The sequence below is a fragment of the Vombatus ursinus genome, unplaced genomic scaffold (assembly GCF_900497805.2).
Source record: "Vombatus ursinus unplaced genomic scaffold, bare-nosed wombat genome assembly UNPS02009173.1, whole genome shotgun sequence".
Taxonomy (NCBI): Eukaryota; Metazoa; Chordata; class Mammalia; order Diprotodontia; family Vombatidae; genus Vombatus; species Vombatus ursinus.
The window spans coordinates 211,490-230,440 of NW_020948951.1; the positions used below are offsets into that span (position 1 = coordinate 211,490).

At 39.6% G+C, this 18,951-nt stretch overlaps 1 protein-coding gene across 6 annotated transcripts in view; it reads left to right on the forward strand.

Annotated features, from left to right (window-relative positions):
- The window catches only part of DNM2 (dynamin 2), a 78,036-nt gene that overhangs the window by 31,327 nt on the left and 27,758 nt on the right, over positions 1-18,951 (forward strand). For all 6 annotated transcript variants that reach the window (XM_027850897.1, XM_027850898.1, XM_027850899.1 and 3 more), the window contains exons 2-3: positions 4,742-4,815; positions 18,378-18,527. In XM_027850897.1, coding sequence (XP_027706698.1) covers positions 4,742-4,815; positions 18,378-18,527 — 224 coding nt within the window. The remainder of the gene's footprint in view (positions 1-4,741; positions 4,816-18,377; positions 18,528-18,951) is intronic.

The following is an 18,951-nucleotide window of genomic DNA, read 5'->3' on the forward strand; positions in this document are numbered from 1 at the left end:
TAACCGAATTCACTTCTGTTCCCTCCTTTTTCACTCTGTTGTTGACAAAACCATCCTTTGTTACCCAGGTTTGAAATTCTTGATCCATCCATCTTTTTCTCTTCCCTTACTCTTCTGCATCTAATCAGGTGTCAAGTCCTATTCCCTATCCTCTCTCCTCTCTCTCCATCCTCTTTTCTCTCCTCATCCCCTCTTGCTTAGTCTGTTAAAATAGCCTCTTTACTGATTTCCCCATCTCCATTCTCATCATTCCATCTGTTAGAAAGTATCCATAAGTCTGGTCTTATCACTCCTGCTTCAGAAACCTTTAATCAGCTTCCCATTACTTACTTAAGTGGAGGCTTGATGAGACCTTGTGAAGGGTGTCTAGAAGAAGTTTCCTCTTCAGATATGAATAACTTCCAAATCTCAAACCTGTTGGCCTGCTGTCAGGGTTAACAAACACCCCATAAAACACACAAACCTAGCTCTACATCTGTGATGTATCCTAGGGTAGGACCCATAATTTGCCATCACCAGTGGTCCGTAGGAGTTCTAAATCCCCCTCCCAGACAGCCACTGTACTGTGCTGGCTGGACAGGAATGAGACAACTGACTGACTTCTCAAGAAGTAGCATGATTGTGCTACAAGAAACCATTCCTTGCCACACAGTGTGGTAGGGAGGGTTGTTCCCTAGGGCCTCAGTGTCTGCTTGTGCTTAAGGCTGAGTCATTCTCTGGCATAATTCTCATTGGCCACAGCTTATCTATTTTGCTCTTTCTTCCCAAAGACTATCTCCCTCATTTTGATTTCTGCTCCTGTGGTTCATTGAGACATTTTGCCCTTTTGAGAATTACAAACCAAACAGCTTTCTATAGTTTGTTAAACTAAGGAAATAGATAACGTGCTGTCGTGTCAGGAGATGGACCAGGACTTTGGCCAATGATGTGTCAATATTTTCTTTTCTTTTTTTTTTTTAATTCTGAACTTAAACACTCAAAAAGTATACTTACACATACACAGAGCTGAATACTATAAGAGGAATCTGCATTAAATCATGAATATCCATTTCATACCCTTCAGATTTTTTAGAATGTATAACAGATTCTACACATTACTTTCAAAACTGTCCTGCTTATCCGTGCTCCCTTCTGAACTTCTCTCTGTTCTGTTCCATGAATTTTTTTTAAATGATATAATGGCTTTTTTTTTTTTAACCAGTGATACCAGTTCTAATTTAAACATATCCTCTGCCCTGGATGTACTTGTATTTCTCTGGCTGCTTTGGAGTTAACCAGGTTCATTTTTCTGTTCTGTTTATGTGCAAATATTTCAAACTTCTTGAAAATGTACACACTTATGGAAGGTACCAATTCTACCAAGTTACTTGCTTCCCCTAGATTCTCCGGTATCCTGACTACAGGTAAACCCTAAGCTCCAGGAGTTTGTTCAGAATGAATGAGGCACATATATTTAGAAATAGTTCTGTTGACATTTCTTTTCAAGCCTGGAAATGTACTTTTGGAAAACTAAGATACAGTACTTTTTTTCCCCCATCCCCTTTATGGAGTAAACATATATTTAAAGGGACATCCTAGTGGATAGTAGTTTTCCCAACCAAAGGTGTAGTAACTAGACCTTTTCTGGCTTTTCCTGTCTCACAGGATATACATATATATATATAGATATATATATAGATATAAAATTTTTAACTCCATTACCAAGAGTACTGATTCTTTTTTTTTTGTAAATTTTTTTATTTTAAACAAATACAAAATAAGAAAAGAAAAAAGAAAAACTTAAATACTAAAACTAAACTAATACAAAACAAGAAAAGGAAAAAAACTTGCCATGTACACAGCGGAATGTGAGAGAGGATTCAAAATATGAAGCAACGAATTTCCCTTTCAAGAAAGCCTACATAATAAATACTACATGTTATATTGAGAGCTGTCCATCTTTCTTTGCCTCCTTGTAAACTTTGTTTTGTTCTCTGCTGTGCACTTTTTACTTTGTTCTTTTCTCCCCCTCCCCTCCCAAAGGCTACAATTAAGCATGGATACATGTATGTCTATATGTATGTATGTATGTATGTGTGTATATGTATATACACATACACACAGACATATAGACATACACACAAATATATACATTTATTTACACTTACATATACTTAGATGTTGATCGTAGTCATATGTAGACTTATACATTTGTGTGCATCTATGTAAGACCATACTATACTTATGTATCCTCTGTTTCCCGGAGGGTGGATAACCTCTTTCTTCATAAGTCCAAGTCTTTCCATATTTTTCCAAGTCCACCATCTTGTCATTTCCTACACCACAGCAATATTCCCACCTTACACTGTCCAGTTGTTTTAAATAGTTCAAAACAATGTTGATAAATATGGCTGACACATAGTGTAGTTTCCCTGTTTTTCTCTTTCGATTAAATCTCCTTTAGCCTAAACTTTGTCTTTTTCCCTAACAAATTCTACTGCTGATCTTTATTTTATGTTTGTGTGTATCTCTTATTTCCTATCCCTCCTTACTCCTCTACTTTACTAATATCTGCTACCTTGCTCTCCTATTACTTAACCTACCCCCCCATCCCTGCCCCACGATCCCTCTTTTATCCTCCCATTCTCATTAATCTAAACACTTTTCTATACTCCCTTTTAACCTGTTCCCTCACCTTCCCCTCTAAAGATCCCTCCCTTAACCCTCTTCCCCATCTCCTCAGTGTTTTGTTTCTTTCTGAATTTAGAAGACTTTTATACTCTTTTAGATATATGTGTATTGTTCCCTTTTGAACTCATTCCCAATGAAAGTAGGTTTCCAGAACTAACAGCCCTCCTCCGTCATCTAATTCCTCTGTGTAGGTTCTTCCTCTTGCACCTCTCGTTTGTATAAGATTATTACTCTTTTTAGTTGTGAATAAGAGTACTGATTCTTAAGGCATTTCATTCTTATAGTTTCCTTTGTATTTTCTAATTGTCCCATTTGGCAAAAGTAAGTAATCTCATACAGTGCTCTTCCAGTTTCACACCCATGGATACTTTTGATTCCTCTCAACAACCCTATGAAGTAGGTAGAAGGAGTGTTACCCTTGTTTTATAGACAAGAGTAAAGGACTATCCCTAAACAAGTGTGCTGATCGATGCCTGCCCAGAACTAGTATGGCCTTAGCCACTCTTGTGGAAAATGGATGCTCCACAGAATGGCATATACGCTGTCAGAAAAGGTTGCTTTTTTGTGTTTTGTTTAACTTGTTCTTTGTTTTAAGGGAGGATCTGATTGAGGTGGGGTCAGGAGGCAGATTGAGAAATGATTGAAATGTCAAAAGGCACTATTTTTCTGAAGCTCCTTCTGTCTATTTCTCAGTTTTTAAAACCCCCTTTTAGAACTCTCTGAATGGGTGGAGGTGCTTTTGTTGTTGTTTTTAGCAGATTTTTCTTGGAACGTGGATAATTGTTTTGATGCCCTGTGGACTTGTCTGAATAGATCAGAGAAAATGCTTCCTTTTTTGAATAAACATCTAAAATGATTTCCTTCCCTTTCTGGAAGACCCACAAGGATTGCCTTTTTTACTAGAGTTTGCATCACTAGTAAACCCTGCTTGTGGGGTGCAGTGCAGGCCCTTCCTTGCTCACCTTGTTGAGCCACTTAGCCTCTTGACGTTTTTCATGTGTGATTGGAGATAGATAGTTTGCCAGTCAGGAACTGTTCATCTATAGTGACTACTTAATAAAAAAAAAAAAAAAAGGTGCTAAGTTTACTAGCATTTTGCCCTTCAGTGTTTGATTAAATGTCTTAACTGGTTTTGTCTGGTGGCCGCACTGGGCGGTGTTGGCTCAGAAGTTACATCGTCATCATCACCAAAGAGAACTACAGGAACCTCCTTTGGTCTCAGCAGTTGTGTCCATGAACATCAGATTCCTCACCTGCAGGTGTACCTGTGGTGCTACTTATGTGCCTGTCAGCCAGATGGACTCAGTTGACAAGCAAGGCTGGGGCCAAAATGAGGGAAACACTTATGGAAATACGGATCGGGGAGGGCGGTATAGGGAGTACTCCCTTTTGGCTGTTGAGCCTGAAAGAAGAGCTGAGAACATGAAGAGTGTCCTTTGCCCTTTCTTAGTTATCATGCTTTTTCTGTAAAAAGAGTATGTCACTAGCTTTTCAGTGGAACTGGGTAGAAATTGGAGTATACACAGTCTCATTCTTTTAGCTGAGAATGGGTGATGTCCGACCTCTTTTGGTGTGACTGACCTCAGTTGCTCTGCTTGGTAGAGCTCTTTTCTACTGTAGCCATGGCCAACACCTATCTCCTGGTTGGCTGTCTCTTCATGCTTTGCTTGGTGGAGCTGCCCATGTCCTCATTCTGCTTAGTTAGATAAGGGCCTCTGGAGGGTTCTGTGAGAGAAACAGTGCGGAGTACTCTGAGGCTCATTCCTGTTGTAACTGTCCTAGAAACCACCTTCATGGGTTAATTCCACCAACCAAAAAGGAATTCATCTTGTATTTGCTGTCAGTAGCCAAGTCTGGTTGCCCTGCCTTCAGTAGTGTGCTGCTCCTCTAAGGACAAAGCCTTCACTGGTTTGTTTGGTTTTTTCCCCCCAGAACTAATCCTTCCCCAGCTGGGGTTGACAGTCTTGCTGAAATATTTTAGGTTTCAGAGACTGTCTGCATAACCTGACGTCAAACATCCTGCAGCAGGAGCCGGATGTGTGAGTAATTCTCTTCATTTTAACTTTTGCAGGGATTTCCTTCCTCGTGGATCAGGAATCGTCACCAGACGTCCCCTTATTCTTCAACTCATTTTCTCAAAAACAGGTATGTTGGAACTGCCTAGAGAAGAGTTTGAGAGGAGACAGGAGGAGAAAGGGCAAATGCTTACTTGTATTCAGAGGAAAGCCTTCAGGCCAGTTGTCTTAGAGGAAGTGGAAGGTGCAGTTTAAATTTTGAATTCAGAGTTAAAATATTCATTTTTTGATTCTTTATGTATTTCTCATTTCTGCTTTTCAAATGAAATTTTGGCTTATATTCCCTTTTTCTGAACTTCCCTATTTCTGTTGAGACGACCATCCTTCCAATCACTTCCTCATGACTCTTCATTTTCTACCATCCCACATACATAGTTGCCAGATCTTGTTTCTCCCTTCACAGCACTTCTTTCCTCTGCCCACATCTTTCTACCCATATGTCTGTCACTTTCGTTCAGGCCCAGATCACCTCTTGCTTGGACTCTTGTGGTTGTGTCCTAATTGGTCTCCCTACCTCAAGGTCCCTCAACTCCAATGCCTCCTCCACACAGCTGACAACCACACCACTCCTGTTCAGGAAGATCCAATGAATGGGTTGCCTCTAGTATCAAATAGGGCTTTTAAAGCCCTTCACAACCTGGCTTCAGACAACCTTTCCAGACTTATTATGCATTAATTCCCTTAATGAATTCTGCAGTTTGGCCAGTTTTGTCTGACATGTTATCTCTTTTCTCTATACCTTTTCACTGTCTCTCATACCTGGAATACCTTCCCTTCACTTCTTAGAATACTTTTTCCTTCGAAACTCTGCTGTAGTACCATCTCCTCCATGAAGTCTTTCTGGATCCCTCCCATCCTCAAAGGTCTTCCTCTTCCTTCTCTTCCCCCAAACTTATCTTATTTTTATTTGTTACATATTTTGTATATACATACATCTGTAAGAGTTGTCTCTCTAAATGAAATGGAAGGTCCTATAAGGCAGGGATTAGTTTGTATGTGTGCCTCTGTCCCCGTGATGCAGCATAGTACCTGGCACAGCATAGGTGCTTAGTAAGTAATCATTGATTGCCCCATTTTATGACAGCTGTCAAGGGAACCATATTTTCATAGAAGCACAGAATGTTATCATTGGAGGGACCTTAGCAATGATCTCTGCCAACCCATTTATTTTACAAACTAGGAAATAGACCCAAAGAGGGGAACTCCATTGCCCAGAGTTACACACTAAATTGCAGAGCCAGAAGTCAAACCCATAGCTTCTGGCTCCAAACCCATCTATACATCATACCATGCTTTCTTCCATTGGCTGGTGTTTATAAAATTTTGGATATGTGCCTATGACCACCACATAAGTTGGGAACAGTAAGAGATTCAAGGTCCATTTGTGTTTGGTGAAAGGCCAATCTGTGCCTTGTTCTCTCTGGTAGTGCACAGAGAGCAGGCAAGTTGTATACTGACTGTTCTTGCTGTTCTTACCAGTGGTAAGAGGCAAGCAACTTTTGCACCTGGTTGTAGGGAAAAACACATCTGGACCATGTGTCAGATCTACTCCCTAATTTTCTAATTTAATGACAGTAGAATTAAGTTGAATAAATTCCCACATACAGTGTCATTAATACATTATAAAGTCATGAAACTTATACCTTTTTAATATGTCCAGTGGAACAACTGCCCCATATAAATGCTGTTTTGCCTAACATTATACTTTGCTGAAATTACTGACATTGTGAAATGGGGCCTACCTGAAATAGGGGTAGCCAAGATATTACGACACTTAGTAGAAAGTGGCCTTTCCACAATTTAGAAATGTATCCCCCCAAAATAATACTGTTCATGTCCTTTGAAGCAGCTATACCACTACTAAGCTTATATCCCAAAGATATCAAAAAAAGAGGGAAAGAACTTACGTGTGCACAAAATATTTATGGCAGCTCTTTCTGTAGTAGACAAAAATTGGAAATGGCCAAACCAGTTGGGGAATGGATAAGCAAATTATGGCATATGAATGCAATGGAATGTTATTATGTCATAAAAGAACAGTTTCAGAGAAAAGTCGGAACTTCTTGGAAATGTAGCAGAGTGAAGTCAGTAAAAACTAGAACATTTAATGATGACAGCAGCATTATAGAGAAAAATGACTGAAAGATTTGAGCACTCAGACCATTGCCGTGATAGATACCCGTGATAGATACTCTGAATCTAGAAGATTGGAGGTAAAACACAATACCCACCTCCTGCCAGAGATGGATTTTAAATGTAGTTTAAGACATACATTTTTTGGCCATGGCCAGTGGGGGAATTTGTTTTGCTTGATAATGCAGATTTGTTACAAGGGTTTCATTTTTTAGGAGTTTTTTATTGTTCATTGTTGTGATGGGGGAGCAGGAATGACAGTGCTTTTTTAAAAAGTGTCCTTGACTGGTTCCCCCAGTTTGGTGCCTCTCTTTTTTTTTTTAAATTAGCATTTTTATTTAAAGTTTTAAGTTCCGAATTCTACCCCTCCCTCCCTCTATGCCTTCCTCCGTCCCTGAGATGGTAAGCAATCAGATATAGGTTATACATACGCAATTCTGTAAAACATTTCCATTTTAGTCATTTTATACAAGAAGACTCGAATAAAAGAAAAAAAATGAAAGTGAAATGCTTCAGTCTGTATTCAAACAATATCAGTTCTTTCTCTGAAAGCAGATAGTATGCTTTATCATTTGTCTTTTGGGATTGTCTCGGACCATTGCATTGCTGAGAATAGCTAAGTCATTCACAGTTCTTCATTGAACAATATTGCTGTTACTATATACAATGTTCTCCTGATTCTGTTCACTTCACTATGCATTACGATGTTCATGTAAGTCTTTGCAGTTTTTTCTGGAATCATCCTACTTGTCATTTCTTATAGAACAGTAATATTCCATTACAATTACAGCTGTTTTAGCCATTCCCCAATTGATGGGGAATTGATGAGCATCCCTTCAATTTCTAATTCTTAGCCACCACAAAAAAGAGCTGCTATAAATATTTTTGTACAAATACATACTTTTCCCTTTTTTTGGATGTCTTTGGGATATAGACTTAGCAGTGGCATTGCTGAATCAAAGGATGTACACAGTTATATATATGCCTTTGGGCATAGTTCCAAATTGCTCACCAGAATGGTTGAATCAGACCACAACTCTACCAACAATGCATTAGTGTCCCAGTTTTCCCACATCCCCTCCAACATTGAACACTTTCCTTTTTTGTCATATTAGCCAATCTGATAGGTGTGAGGTGTGGTACCTCAAAATTGTTTTAATTTGCATTTCTCTAATCAGTATTTATTTAGAGCACTTTTTCATATGACTATAGATAGCTTTGATTTCTTTGTCTAAAAGTTGCCTGTTCATATCCTTTGAACATTTATTAATCGAGGAATGACTTATATTTTTTGATTCAGTTCTCTATGTATTTGAAAAATAAGGCCTTTATCAGATATAATTATTGCAAAGTTTTCCCCAGTTTTCTGCTTTCCTTATAATTTTAGTTACTTTGGTTTCATTTGTGCAAAAACTTTTTTAATTTTATATAATCAAAATTATCTATTTTAGATTTTGTAATGCTCTCTATATCTTCTTTGGTCCTAAATTCTTCCCTTATCCACGAATCTGACAGATAAGCTATTCCATGCTCTCTTAATTTGCTTATGGTATCACCCTTTAGGTGTAAATCATATACCCATTTTTACCTTATCTTGGTATACAATGTGAGATATTGGTCTATACCTAGTTTATATCATACTTTTTTCCAGTTTTCTCAACAGTTTTTGTTCCAAAAGCTTGGATCTTTGGGTTTATCTTATACTAGATTAGTATGGTCATTTGCTATCATATATGCTATCATGTAATTTGTACCTAATCTCTCTCTCTCTCTCTCTCTCTTTTTTTTCTGGGCGAGGCAGTTGGGGTTAAGTGACTTGCTCGGGGTCACATAGCTAGTAAGTGTCAAGTGTCTGGTCTGAGACCAGATTTGAATTCAGGTCCTCCTGACTCCAGGGCTGGTGCTATATCCACTGCATCACCTAGCTGCCCCTCCTAATCTTTATAATTACCACTTTATAATATAATTTGAGATCTGGTATGGTTAGACCACCTTCTTTCACATTTCTTTCCATTGATTTCCTTGATATTCTTGAGCTTTTGTTCTTCCAGATGAATTTTGTTATTATTTTTCTAGCTTTATAAAATAATTTTTAATAGTTTGATAGATTGATAAGGCATGGAATAAATAGATTAATTTAGGTAGAATTGTCATTTTTATTATATTGACTCAACCTATCCATGAGCAATTGTTTTTCCACTTGTTTAGATCTGACTTTATTTGTGTGAAAGTTTTTATAGTTGTGTTCATATGGTTCCTGTGTTTGTCTTGGCAGGTAGACTTCCAAGTGTTTTTTATTGTTTACAGTTATTTTAAATGAAATTTCTCTTTCAGGTAGACCTCCAAATACTTTAAATAGAATTTTTCTTTCTGTCTCTTGCTGCTGGACTTTGTTGGTAATCCTCTCCTTAAAAACTTGAACAAACCCAAACAAAAAACCTATGTGTTTGTTTTGTATATTTATCTAGTAAACAAATTATATCCCCCCTAGTCTAATATAAGTTCCTTGAGGGCATGAGCTATCTTGCTTTTCGTCTTTTTTTCCATAGCACCTAGGACAGTACCTGGCACATAGTAAGCACTTAATAAATGTTTGATTATATTAAGTAGGCTGTGACTTAGCCTCTGGTATTTGTTCTTTTGAGAGAGATGTTCAGAGATGTTCAGACAGCTAAATATGTGGCTATTCCACAGCTAGCTTGACTTTGGAGGGCCTCATGCCTAGGATTGTTTTACCTACTAGCTTCCTGAGAATTTTGACTGTTAGATGAAATACAGGCTTTTCATAGTGGTTAAAGCTACTCCCTGTAAATTTAAAGATGGGAATTTCAGTGTGTGATATTCCTGAGAACTACAACTGGATTTGATAAATCACCAAATCTGTTTTGTGAATATGTGTTTATTTGAGATGACTTCCAAATGGTGGTTGAGCTTTATTTCTTTAGAGAATATTTTCTTGTGATTCAAACCAACTCTGGTTAATTATTAATTTCAACCATCTTTATTTAAAAATTACCCAAAGTCTGTACCATAAAGAAAGTCAGCTGGCCTAACTGAAATTTCTTCCTCCTAGGGATAGAAGAGTTTGCCATGAAAGTTCTGAAACCTGTGAGCTAAACCGGTCAGGAAGGCTGTGCGTAGCACGTTGACTGAAAGAAAAGCAAATACAATCCATCCACAAACATTTACTTTGCTTTAAAAGACTCTAAACAGGATTTTATCACATTGGGAGAAAGCCTGGCTCACCTGACCACCCTTATCAAGATCTAATAACTAGATCTTGGTGCCTTCTGTTTCCCTCACGGAAAATGGGAAATCAGTATGGGTCTTTACTGGGCTAAAAAGCGTGGGGGAGGGGATGTTTTATTTTTAATATTTTATTGATTATTTTTATACCAGTTACTTTGCAGTGAATACCCTCCCCCCTGCAACCCTCCCTTATGGTAAAAACAATTAATTAAAAATAATGCTATAGTGACTTATGTGACAGCTGTGCATCATACCATACCCATGGTCAACGAGAAAGGGGAAGGAAGTTTCATCATCAGTTTCTCGAAACCAGAATTGGTCATTGCAATGATTCTGATTTCTAGTATATTTTAGTGTTTTTATTTAAATTAATTATTGATATTATTATATATATTATTCTCCTGTTTTGCTGTATTTGCTGTACATCAGTTGGTACAAGTCTTCCCATATTTCTCTAAATATCTTCTCTTTTAAAAAAAAAATTCCATTGCATTGAGTCAATCAACAAATACTTAGCACAGTGCTTGGCACATTAACAGGCATTTACTAAGTGCTGGAAATACCAAAAAAAGTCAAAAACAATCCTTGCCCTTAAGGAGTTCACAACCAAGCTCGTATAGACGATAAAAGGGAAGGCACTAGCATTACAAGGGTTCAGAAAAGGCTTCTTGTAGAAGGTGAGATATTACCAGATTTGAAGGAAGCCGGGGAGAGCAGGAGATAGAGATGAGGAGGAAGAGAATTTTAGACATGAAAGACAGCCAGTGAAAATACCACAGGGTTGAGCAGTGGAGTATCTTGTTTGAGGAAGAGCAAGGAGGCCATTGTCACTGGATTACATAATATTTGGAGGGGATGAGGGGAGAAGTGGAGTGTAAGAAGACTGGAAAAGTAGGAGAAGAAGGAGGCCAGGTTATGAAAGGCTTGGAACACCAAACAGGATTGTATATGTAATACTAGAGGCGATAGCAAGCCACATTGAGTGACGGTGATTTGTTTAGCCATTCCCCTAATCAATGAGAAATCACTTTGAGTCCAATTTTTTCTATCACAAAAGTGCTATTATGAATATTTTGGCATATATGGGGCCATTCTTTATATCTTTGACTTCCTTGGGGTTATGCTCAGGAGTAGTATCACCTGATCAAAAGGTATGATTTAATAAATTTCTACTTAATTCCAAATTCTTTTCCAGAACTGAGGGAGCTATTCCGAGCTCCAACAAGGCATTAATATTCCTGTCTTCCTGCAGCCCTTCCAACGTTAACTTTTTCTTTCCTTTATCATTCTTGCCAATTTAATAGATATAAGGTGAATCAGAAATGTTAGCCTAGAAAAGGGAATTCTTAGAGGGACATGATACCTATCTTAAGTATTTACAGGGCCCTCATGTGAAAAAGGGTTTAGACTTGGCATTTTTCTTGGCCTCAGAAAGCAGAGCAGAAATTAAAAGACCTCCAATTACTTTTTTTTCATCTACTTAGCAGATGCTAAGAAGTGTGCGTGGGAGGGTTGAGTGGAGGGGAGGGGAGAGGAGAATAAATACAACAAATGGGCCTTCTCTTCAAAGACCTTGCAGTATATTTGAGAAAATGGGATTAAAAATAGGAAAATGTAGTAACAGAATGAGGGTTGATTACAGTAGTACAATTAAAATTACATATGTATTGACTACTGTGAGCTAGGCAGTAAACAAATAATTCTGAAATGGATGGGAAAGATTAACTGTGGTCCCAGCCTTCTGAGGAAGCTTTGCGGAGAAAGGGAGATTTTAATTGGATCATCTGAGATGAGGTGCTAATAATCTGGTTGGGGAATGATGAATACCTGAAAGGAATAAAGATATAAGACTTAAATAACACAACATTAATAGTAAATTGACATGGTATTTTGAAGTTTTCCAAGCACTTTACCTAGCTGTCTCATTTGATCCTCACATTGACTCTGAAGTGGCAGGTACTGTGTCATCTGCATTTTGACAGATGAAGACACTGAAGCCTGGAGAGACTTAAGTGACTTGCCTGTAGTCACACAGCCTAAGTACTGGATTCAGCGTCCAGCATGCCAGCATGTCCACTGATTGCCCTGCCTCTCAAAGCAAAACAAGAAAGTTGTCCACAGTAGCATGTGCTCTGTAGGTAGGTAGGATATACCTAGAGTCCCAGAGGGCCACAAACAGTCTTACCAGAATTAGGGAGAGGAGGGAGACAACTGATGGGGTTGCATGTAGAAACCTGACATTGAGATGTCACCTGCAGTAGAAAAGGAGGAATGATGTCAGGGCAGTCAGAAGAACAGTCAGAGCTCAGAGTTGCAGCAGGAACATCACTAAGGGTCTTTTCTGGCAGTGAGTTGTAATCTGTGCCTGGGCATTCCCAAGCCAATAACATAAAATCCACTTTGATTTTTTTAACCTAGAGGGTTACAAAAGAAGTTGTCACACATAATGTTTTCTAGCCCTCACTTAGGTATGTATGTGTAGATGTGTGTGCCTATATGTTAAGGTTATTGTTGTTTGTCCTTCGCTCTCGAAGAGGACCGTAACATCAGGGAGGTGATGCCATGACATGCAAGTGAACTGGATTGAAGTGAGAGAGGGCTGTGCAGAGTCACCAGCCTCACTTTCTCCTCTGGAGACATCTGGGTCTAGTGGTCAGATATGGATCAGGGTGACTAGAGATGGCCCAAATGCAGTGAGGTCTAGGCCTTTTTAAGCTAAGGTCTTTAACTGGCCTCCGTTTGACTGAGGCAATGCCCATTCAGTGATTAAGGCTAAAGACTAAAAGAAAAGGATCATTTCACTGACATTCTAGTAAATGAATGAATTGTTCTATCTCCACAGTTATCTCAACCCAAACCTTCACTCCTACCCAGTATCTTGGTGGCTCATGAAAGTCATTTGAGCCTGGTTCTTGGTGAAACTTCAGAAAGACCTGCTCAGGATAGCCCTTCAGCTTTGAAAATTGCAAGATCAATAGAACTAGAGTTTGTGTGGGGTCTTTTTTTCTCCTTTTCTGCTGCACACACAGTTTTTGAATAGTCTGTTAGAGTAGAAAGGGCTCTGGCGCTAGAATTGGCTAGACTGGTTCTGCACCTTGCTAGCTGGGTGACCTTGGGCAAGTTAGTTTGATCTTCGGTTTCCTCATCTGTACAATATAGGGGTGATACTTTCCTTCTCCAACTCACAGGATGATCAAATGAGATAATTTATGTGAAAATACTTTTTAAACTGTAAAGACGTGGGTATCTCCTTAAGGCAGTTTTGTAAAATTACAAGACAGTATCTGGTTTTCATTTCTTGAAACATAAGGTTTGAAAGTGGAGGGTGGTCTTCTCAGAATTTTGACAGTTTTGTAGTTCTCACAGTTTTGTAATTCCCACAGTTTTGTAACCCTCTCTACAAAATTAACTCCTACATTCCAGCTACTTCTGTCTCCCTGGAATGGTTAGTGATTCTTGACTTGTTTTGGGGGTGAGAAAGGGAGCTATCAAGGCCTGTCTCAGACAAAAAGTTGGCTCGGAAAGTTTCATTTTCTCAGAGAAGACCAGCTTTTGGTAATGGAGCTAAATGTTCTTCCAGTCCAGGAGTTTGTAAGTGGGGCCCCAAGAACTTGTGTGGGATTTTTTGTTATTTTTGTTAGTTTGTTTGTTTTTAAATAACATTTCTATATTTGTATTTCAATACAATTAGTTTCCTTTGTAATCTTATGTACTTTATTTTGCATATTTAAAAATGTTTCAAGAAAGAATCCATAGATTTCACCAGATTGCCAAAAGGGTAGAGGACACATAAAAGATTCAGAAACCTTTTTCTTGCCAAATGCACGTGGAGAGGCAGTGCGGTACACTGAGAATGGCTTGAGATATAGAGTCAAGAAAGTTCAATATTCATTTCTCCCACTCACTCCCAGTGTGATGTTAGGCAAATTCCTTAATCTTTTGGGCTTCAGTTTCCTCAGCTGTAAAATAAAACTGTTGGGATAATTGGGATAATCCAGTGCTTTCCAGCTCTCAAGTCATGGTCCTCCAGTCATACCAGACTTGAATCCTGTGCTCCTAGTATTCATTTCAGATTCACCAAATACTGAACACCTACATGCTAGGTATATGGGTGCAGAGGCTAGAAAGAGGAGTAGGAGTCCTTGTCCTCAGGGAGATGAAGGTCTGGGAGGACTGTAAGAACCAATAATAACCACTTGCATTTATGCTGTTTATTTTATCTAGTCCTCACCGCAACCCCATGAGGTTAGTACTACCTTTAATAACAATAGCAACAGCAATTGAGATAGCTAGCATTTAGATCATGCTTTAAGGTTTTCGAAGCACATTACACGTATTATCTTATATGCTCCTCACAGTAATCCTGCAGGCTAGGTGTTATTATTATCCCCATTTTACACATGAGAAAATTGTAGCACAGAGATCGAGTGCCCAGGATCACCCAGCTATTAAGTGTCAGATTTGAACTTGGTCTTTCTAACTCCAAGGCCAGCACTCTTTCCACTGTCCCACCTAACTGGTAGTATTCCTGACATGAGTTTCTGGTGATAAGAACCACTTCATTCATTATGTTATGTTCCTAACACGTAGTACACAGACTCTGGAGCAGGCACTTAATTTAATAATTACTTGATTGATTGATCACAGAGATTATAATTTGTTCGAATTAGTGAATGGACTTGAACCTAGGTCTTCTGATTCATGTGTGACAAGAGCCATGACAGTCACAAACAAACAAGATGAGACTTGATTTTCAGGGTCTGAAAAACCATGTGATGCCTAAATCTAGTTGTTTAGGTTGGATTTTTTTTTTTTTTAGTACTTCAAAGTCCAACACTTTCATGAAAAACAAATCCTCTCTATTAACTTGAGGCCTTATCCCACTAAATAGAATGGAATGAAAAGGCATTTATTGAGCACTCTGTTATATGCTAATCATGGGAGATACAAATAAAAAACAGATAGCCCCAGCTCTCAAGGTGTTCCCACTCACTGAGAACCAGAGAGAGAGTAGTACATCAAACTTGTTGCCCTGTTGGTTACAGGTTACCCAAAGGAAGAGTTGGGGGTGGGGGGGCCCTCAGTGAGGGAATGTTTGTAAGTAAGCCTTTGAATTAGGCGGCTACTAGTTAAACCGCAGCCAAAGCTGCTTCTGTCATCTCCAGACAGGGAAGTGTAATATTTGGAAACTTTTGACTTGTTTTGTATCTCATGTTACAACTAGGCAAGTTTTTTGGCTTCTGGGCTGAGGGGGCGGAGAGGAGGAAGAAGAAATGGGAGCCTGGCCCAGGCTCCACAAGGTTAATAAAAGTTCAGGGCCTCTGGGCTGGTACTAAATCAGGTGAAGATCCATCTGCTGCCCTGTGAGGCAGACACAATGCTCCATCTTATCCTGAGCCTAGGGCCTATGAAAGGGCTCTCTTAAGGAGAGCGAATGTTTGTTTGACCGTGTAAGATGGGGATTCTGCACTGTTCAGGCCAGTGACTAGATCCTTCATGTACCTTTGTTTTTCTTTGCTTCCAACTGAAGAGAGCTCTTAGGCAGTTACACTGGGCTCCTTCTACTTGGAACACCCTGGCAACCTGCTAGGCATCAGTTTACTCAGATGGTTGCCCCTGATTCTGTATAAGGCATACATGCCTCTGGACTGTCAATGTGGACTGCTGTTTTTATCATCTCCAGCCATTAGGACAAGGCACTTGTCACCGAGCTAGTACACTGGTTATCGAGCACAGTGGGCTGTACCAACATGTCTCATGCCATCTACTCCGTACCCAACCTGATGCCTGGTTATGTTGTTGGGAAGATAGTTGGAGAGACAAGTAGAAAACAGTGCAAGACAGTGTCTCTGTGCATATGAGTAGAGAATATTATAATATACATGTATGTGATATGTATATGTGTATGTATACACACACTGTCTTGTAATATTCTCTGTTTGTATGTAGTCTTTAGCATTCCAGTGTTTGTGTTTACCTGGCTGGGTCCTGGCATAGGCATATAAGGGGCAGGCACTGTCAGAGGCAGGATGCTGCCCAGTCTTATGCTATGATACACCTGTGTAAAGGAGCAGCTTGTCATCACCGTTATTGTGTTCCGCTAACACAGCTTACAGAGGACAGCTTGCTGATGGGAAGAAGAGACCTGGAACTTGGGACGCTGGGCCATGGCACAGTTGTCGATCAGACAGGACAAGCTGAATTTGGAAAAACAGAAGCAAAAAATGAATTTGAAAGCATATTGCCTGCCAGATGGGGGGCTCCTCGGAGTCTTTGGGGGAGACCTGTACAACATTGCCTTTGGGTTTTAGTTATTTTAAGTTTTCCTTTCAACCTGAAATTTGAAATCCTGTGAAAAGGTCACATACTGGGTGGATGTTTAATTGTTTTCATCTTTTCCCCCTAAGCATGGCTGCCACACTGTACATAATCCACATCCAGAGATTTGGAAGCTCTCTTCTGGGTATTTGCAGTTGGTTGTTAGAAATGTCTCAAAGTGTTTCTGAGTGAAAAATGACCCTGGCCACAGTATAGATCTGATATTTCCTCCAGGTGTGTCTATAAGTCCATTGTGGGCCCTGGACATATGTACTCTCATAATCCCATTTTCCAATTCTTCAGTCAATTCTCTTTCTCAAGTTTTTTCTTTAGACATTTGATTTCTACTTCTAAAAAAAGTCTTATACCTCTTCTTATGGAGGTGCTGTTGGGGATGTGGCAACAGGAAGAATACAAGTTTGTGAAGGGCTTTCTCCAGTGATTACTGGAGGAAATGAAGCCCAAATATTTCCTCATATCCCCCTGGAAAGGAGAAGGGGAAGAGAGATTACTTTGGGCTTAAGAGTTCAGCCAGTGCTAGCTTATTTTGACATCTCGACAGAAGCAAGTGATTGGCATTTCAGGATCCTGAACAGCTTTCCCTGTCTGATCCTGAGGTGTCTATGTGGTGACACCCAATGGTTGGGGAGGTTTCTGGTTTTCAAGAGCAGTTGTCAAGGTGTTGATATGTAAGATAAGCCTTTATCTTCTTTGTAGTTAATTTTCTTCCTGATATGAATTTATTCAAATTCAATAAAGTTGCTGAGTAACCATTGTGTGTAAGACAGTGTGCTTGCTGTACAAATGTGAAAAAATAGTGTTCTTGCCATCAGGAAGCTTAGAGTCTAATGTGCTGAGGAATGTGGCATGTATACAACTAAGTAAAATATTAAGTCGAGTGCAGTAGGGGATAAAGGAGAAGTCCTTACAAAATGCTCTAAGAAAAAGTGATGACTTAGTGACCTAGTTGGGAGAATGCAAAATAACATCTGAACTGAGCCCTGAAGGAAAGTAAAGATTTCTATAGGCAGGGGACATTTCAGGAATAGGGAACATCACTCTACATCCAGATGTAGAGGCAAGGAAGCGCTCGAAGAGATTGGAGAACAGTTAGTGATTCTGTTGGGCTGGAATGTAGCATGTGTATATACGCATGTTGTTGCTAAATTGTGCTTGAGTTTTTTCCCAGGGAACTGGAGAGTTCTGTCCCAGAAGATCAGGAGACCTAGAAGATTAAAAGCTCCAAGGGTTTTTATATACCATCTGATTAAATACCCTTATTTTCCATGTGAGGAAACTGAGGCTCAGAGAGGAAAAGAGGCATATCAGCCCAGGAGGAAGCAGCAGAGCAAGAATTGGAAACCAGGCCCTCCTTTGTGTATCGATCAGTGCCGTTTTCACTGCCTCACGCGGCCCATGGTGTTACTTGGAGGCAAAGGGGGCTAGGACACTATCCCTCACAAGAGACAGCAACCCAGGCAGAGTATCTTTAGAGAGCAGGTCGTTAATGAGGTAGAGTTAACCGCTATGTGACTGTGAGACTGTGAGTAATCAAGTTATCTCTGGACCTGAATTTCCTTATCTATGAAGGGGAGATGGCACCCGCCTTACCTCCCAGGATTGCTACAGGGGCCAAATGAAATAATTCAGGAGCGCTTTATGATCGAGCACTGGTGTCTGGCCTAGTCTTTGTCTGCCATTATAAATGTTTACAGGCCAGTGGGTTTGATGTTTTGATTATGAGGTTGGCCTCTTGCACAAAATCATTTATTCTCCTCCCCATGCCTCCTTGCCCATCGCTGCTGGTGATAAACTGAAGTTGTCTTGGGGGTTGGGATGTTGGTTCTGTGGGCTTTAGCCCGGAGAAATGGATCAGAAGCAGATATTGCTGCTGTTGCTGTCTAACATGGTGACACTCATTTCCTCTTCCAGAGTATGCAGAATTTTTGCACTGTAAGTCCAAGAAGTTTACAGACTTTGATGAAGTTCGCCAAGAGATTGAAGCAGAGACCGACAGGGTCACGGGGACCAATAAAGGCATTTCTCCTGTCCCCATTAACTTGCGAGTCTATTCACCACACGGTAAGAAGCATGTAACATAATTATTTGTTCATTGTGAATATTGCAAGTTGACATTTTGACCTTTTCTTCACATTATACTAATATTTTCAGGGTGGTAACTCTTGAAGACATCAAGACCAGATAGCAGTGACCTTTAGCTTCTCTCTTCAGCTGCCCTTATACTTTTGGGACATGTGACACAATAAACATTTTTAAAATCAGATTAATTGATTAGCCAGTGAGAGTGTAAATGGGTAGTTGGTAAGATCCAGAGGGCAGGGAACCTCTCCTGGAACATTTTCTGGTGTAAGCTTTGTTCCAAGGAACTGTGAGCAGTGTACAGATATCATCAGACAGGTCACCAGGTGAATCATTGATGAGATGTCGATTTTATGTCTTTTCCAGGCTTTGAGGCTGACTTTCCTTCAACTTTGGTTTTTCCTTC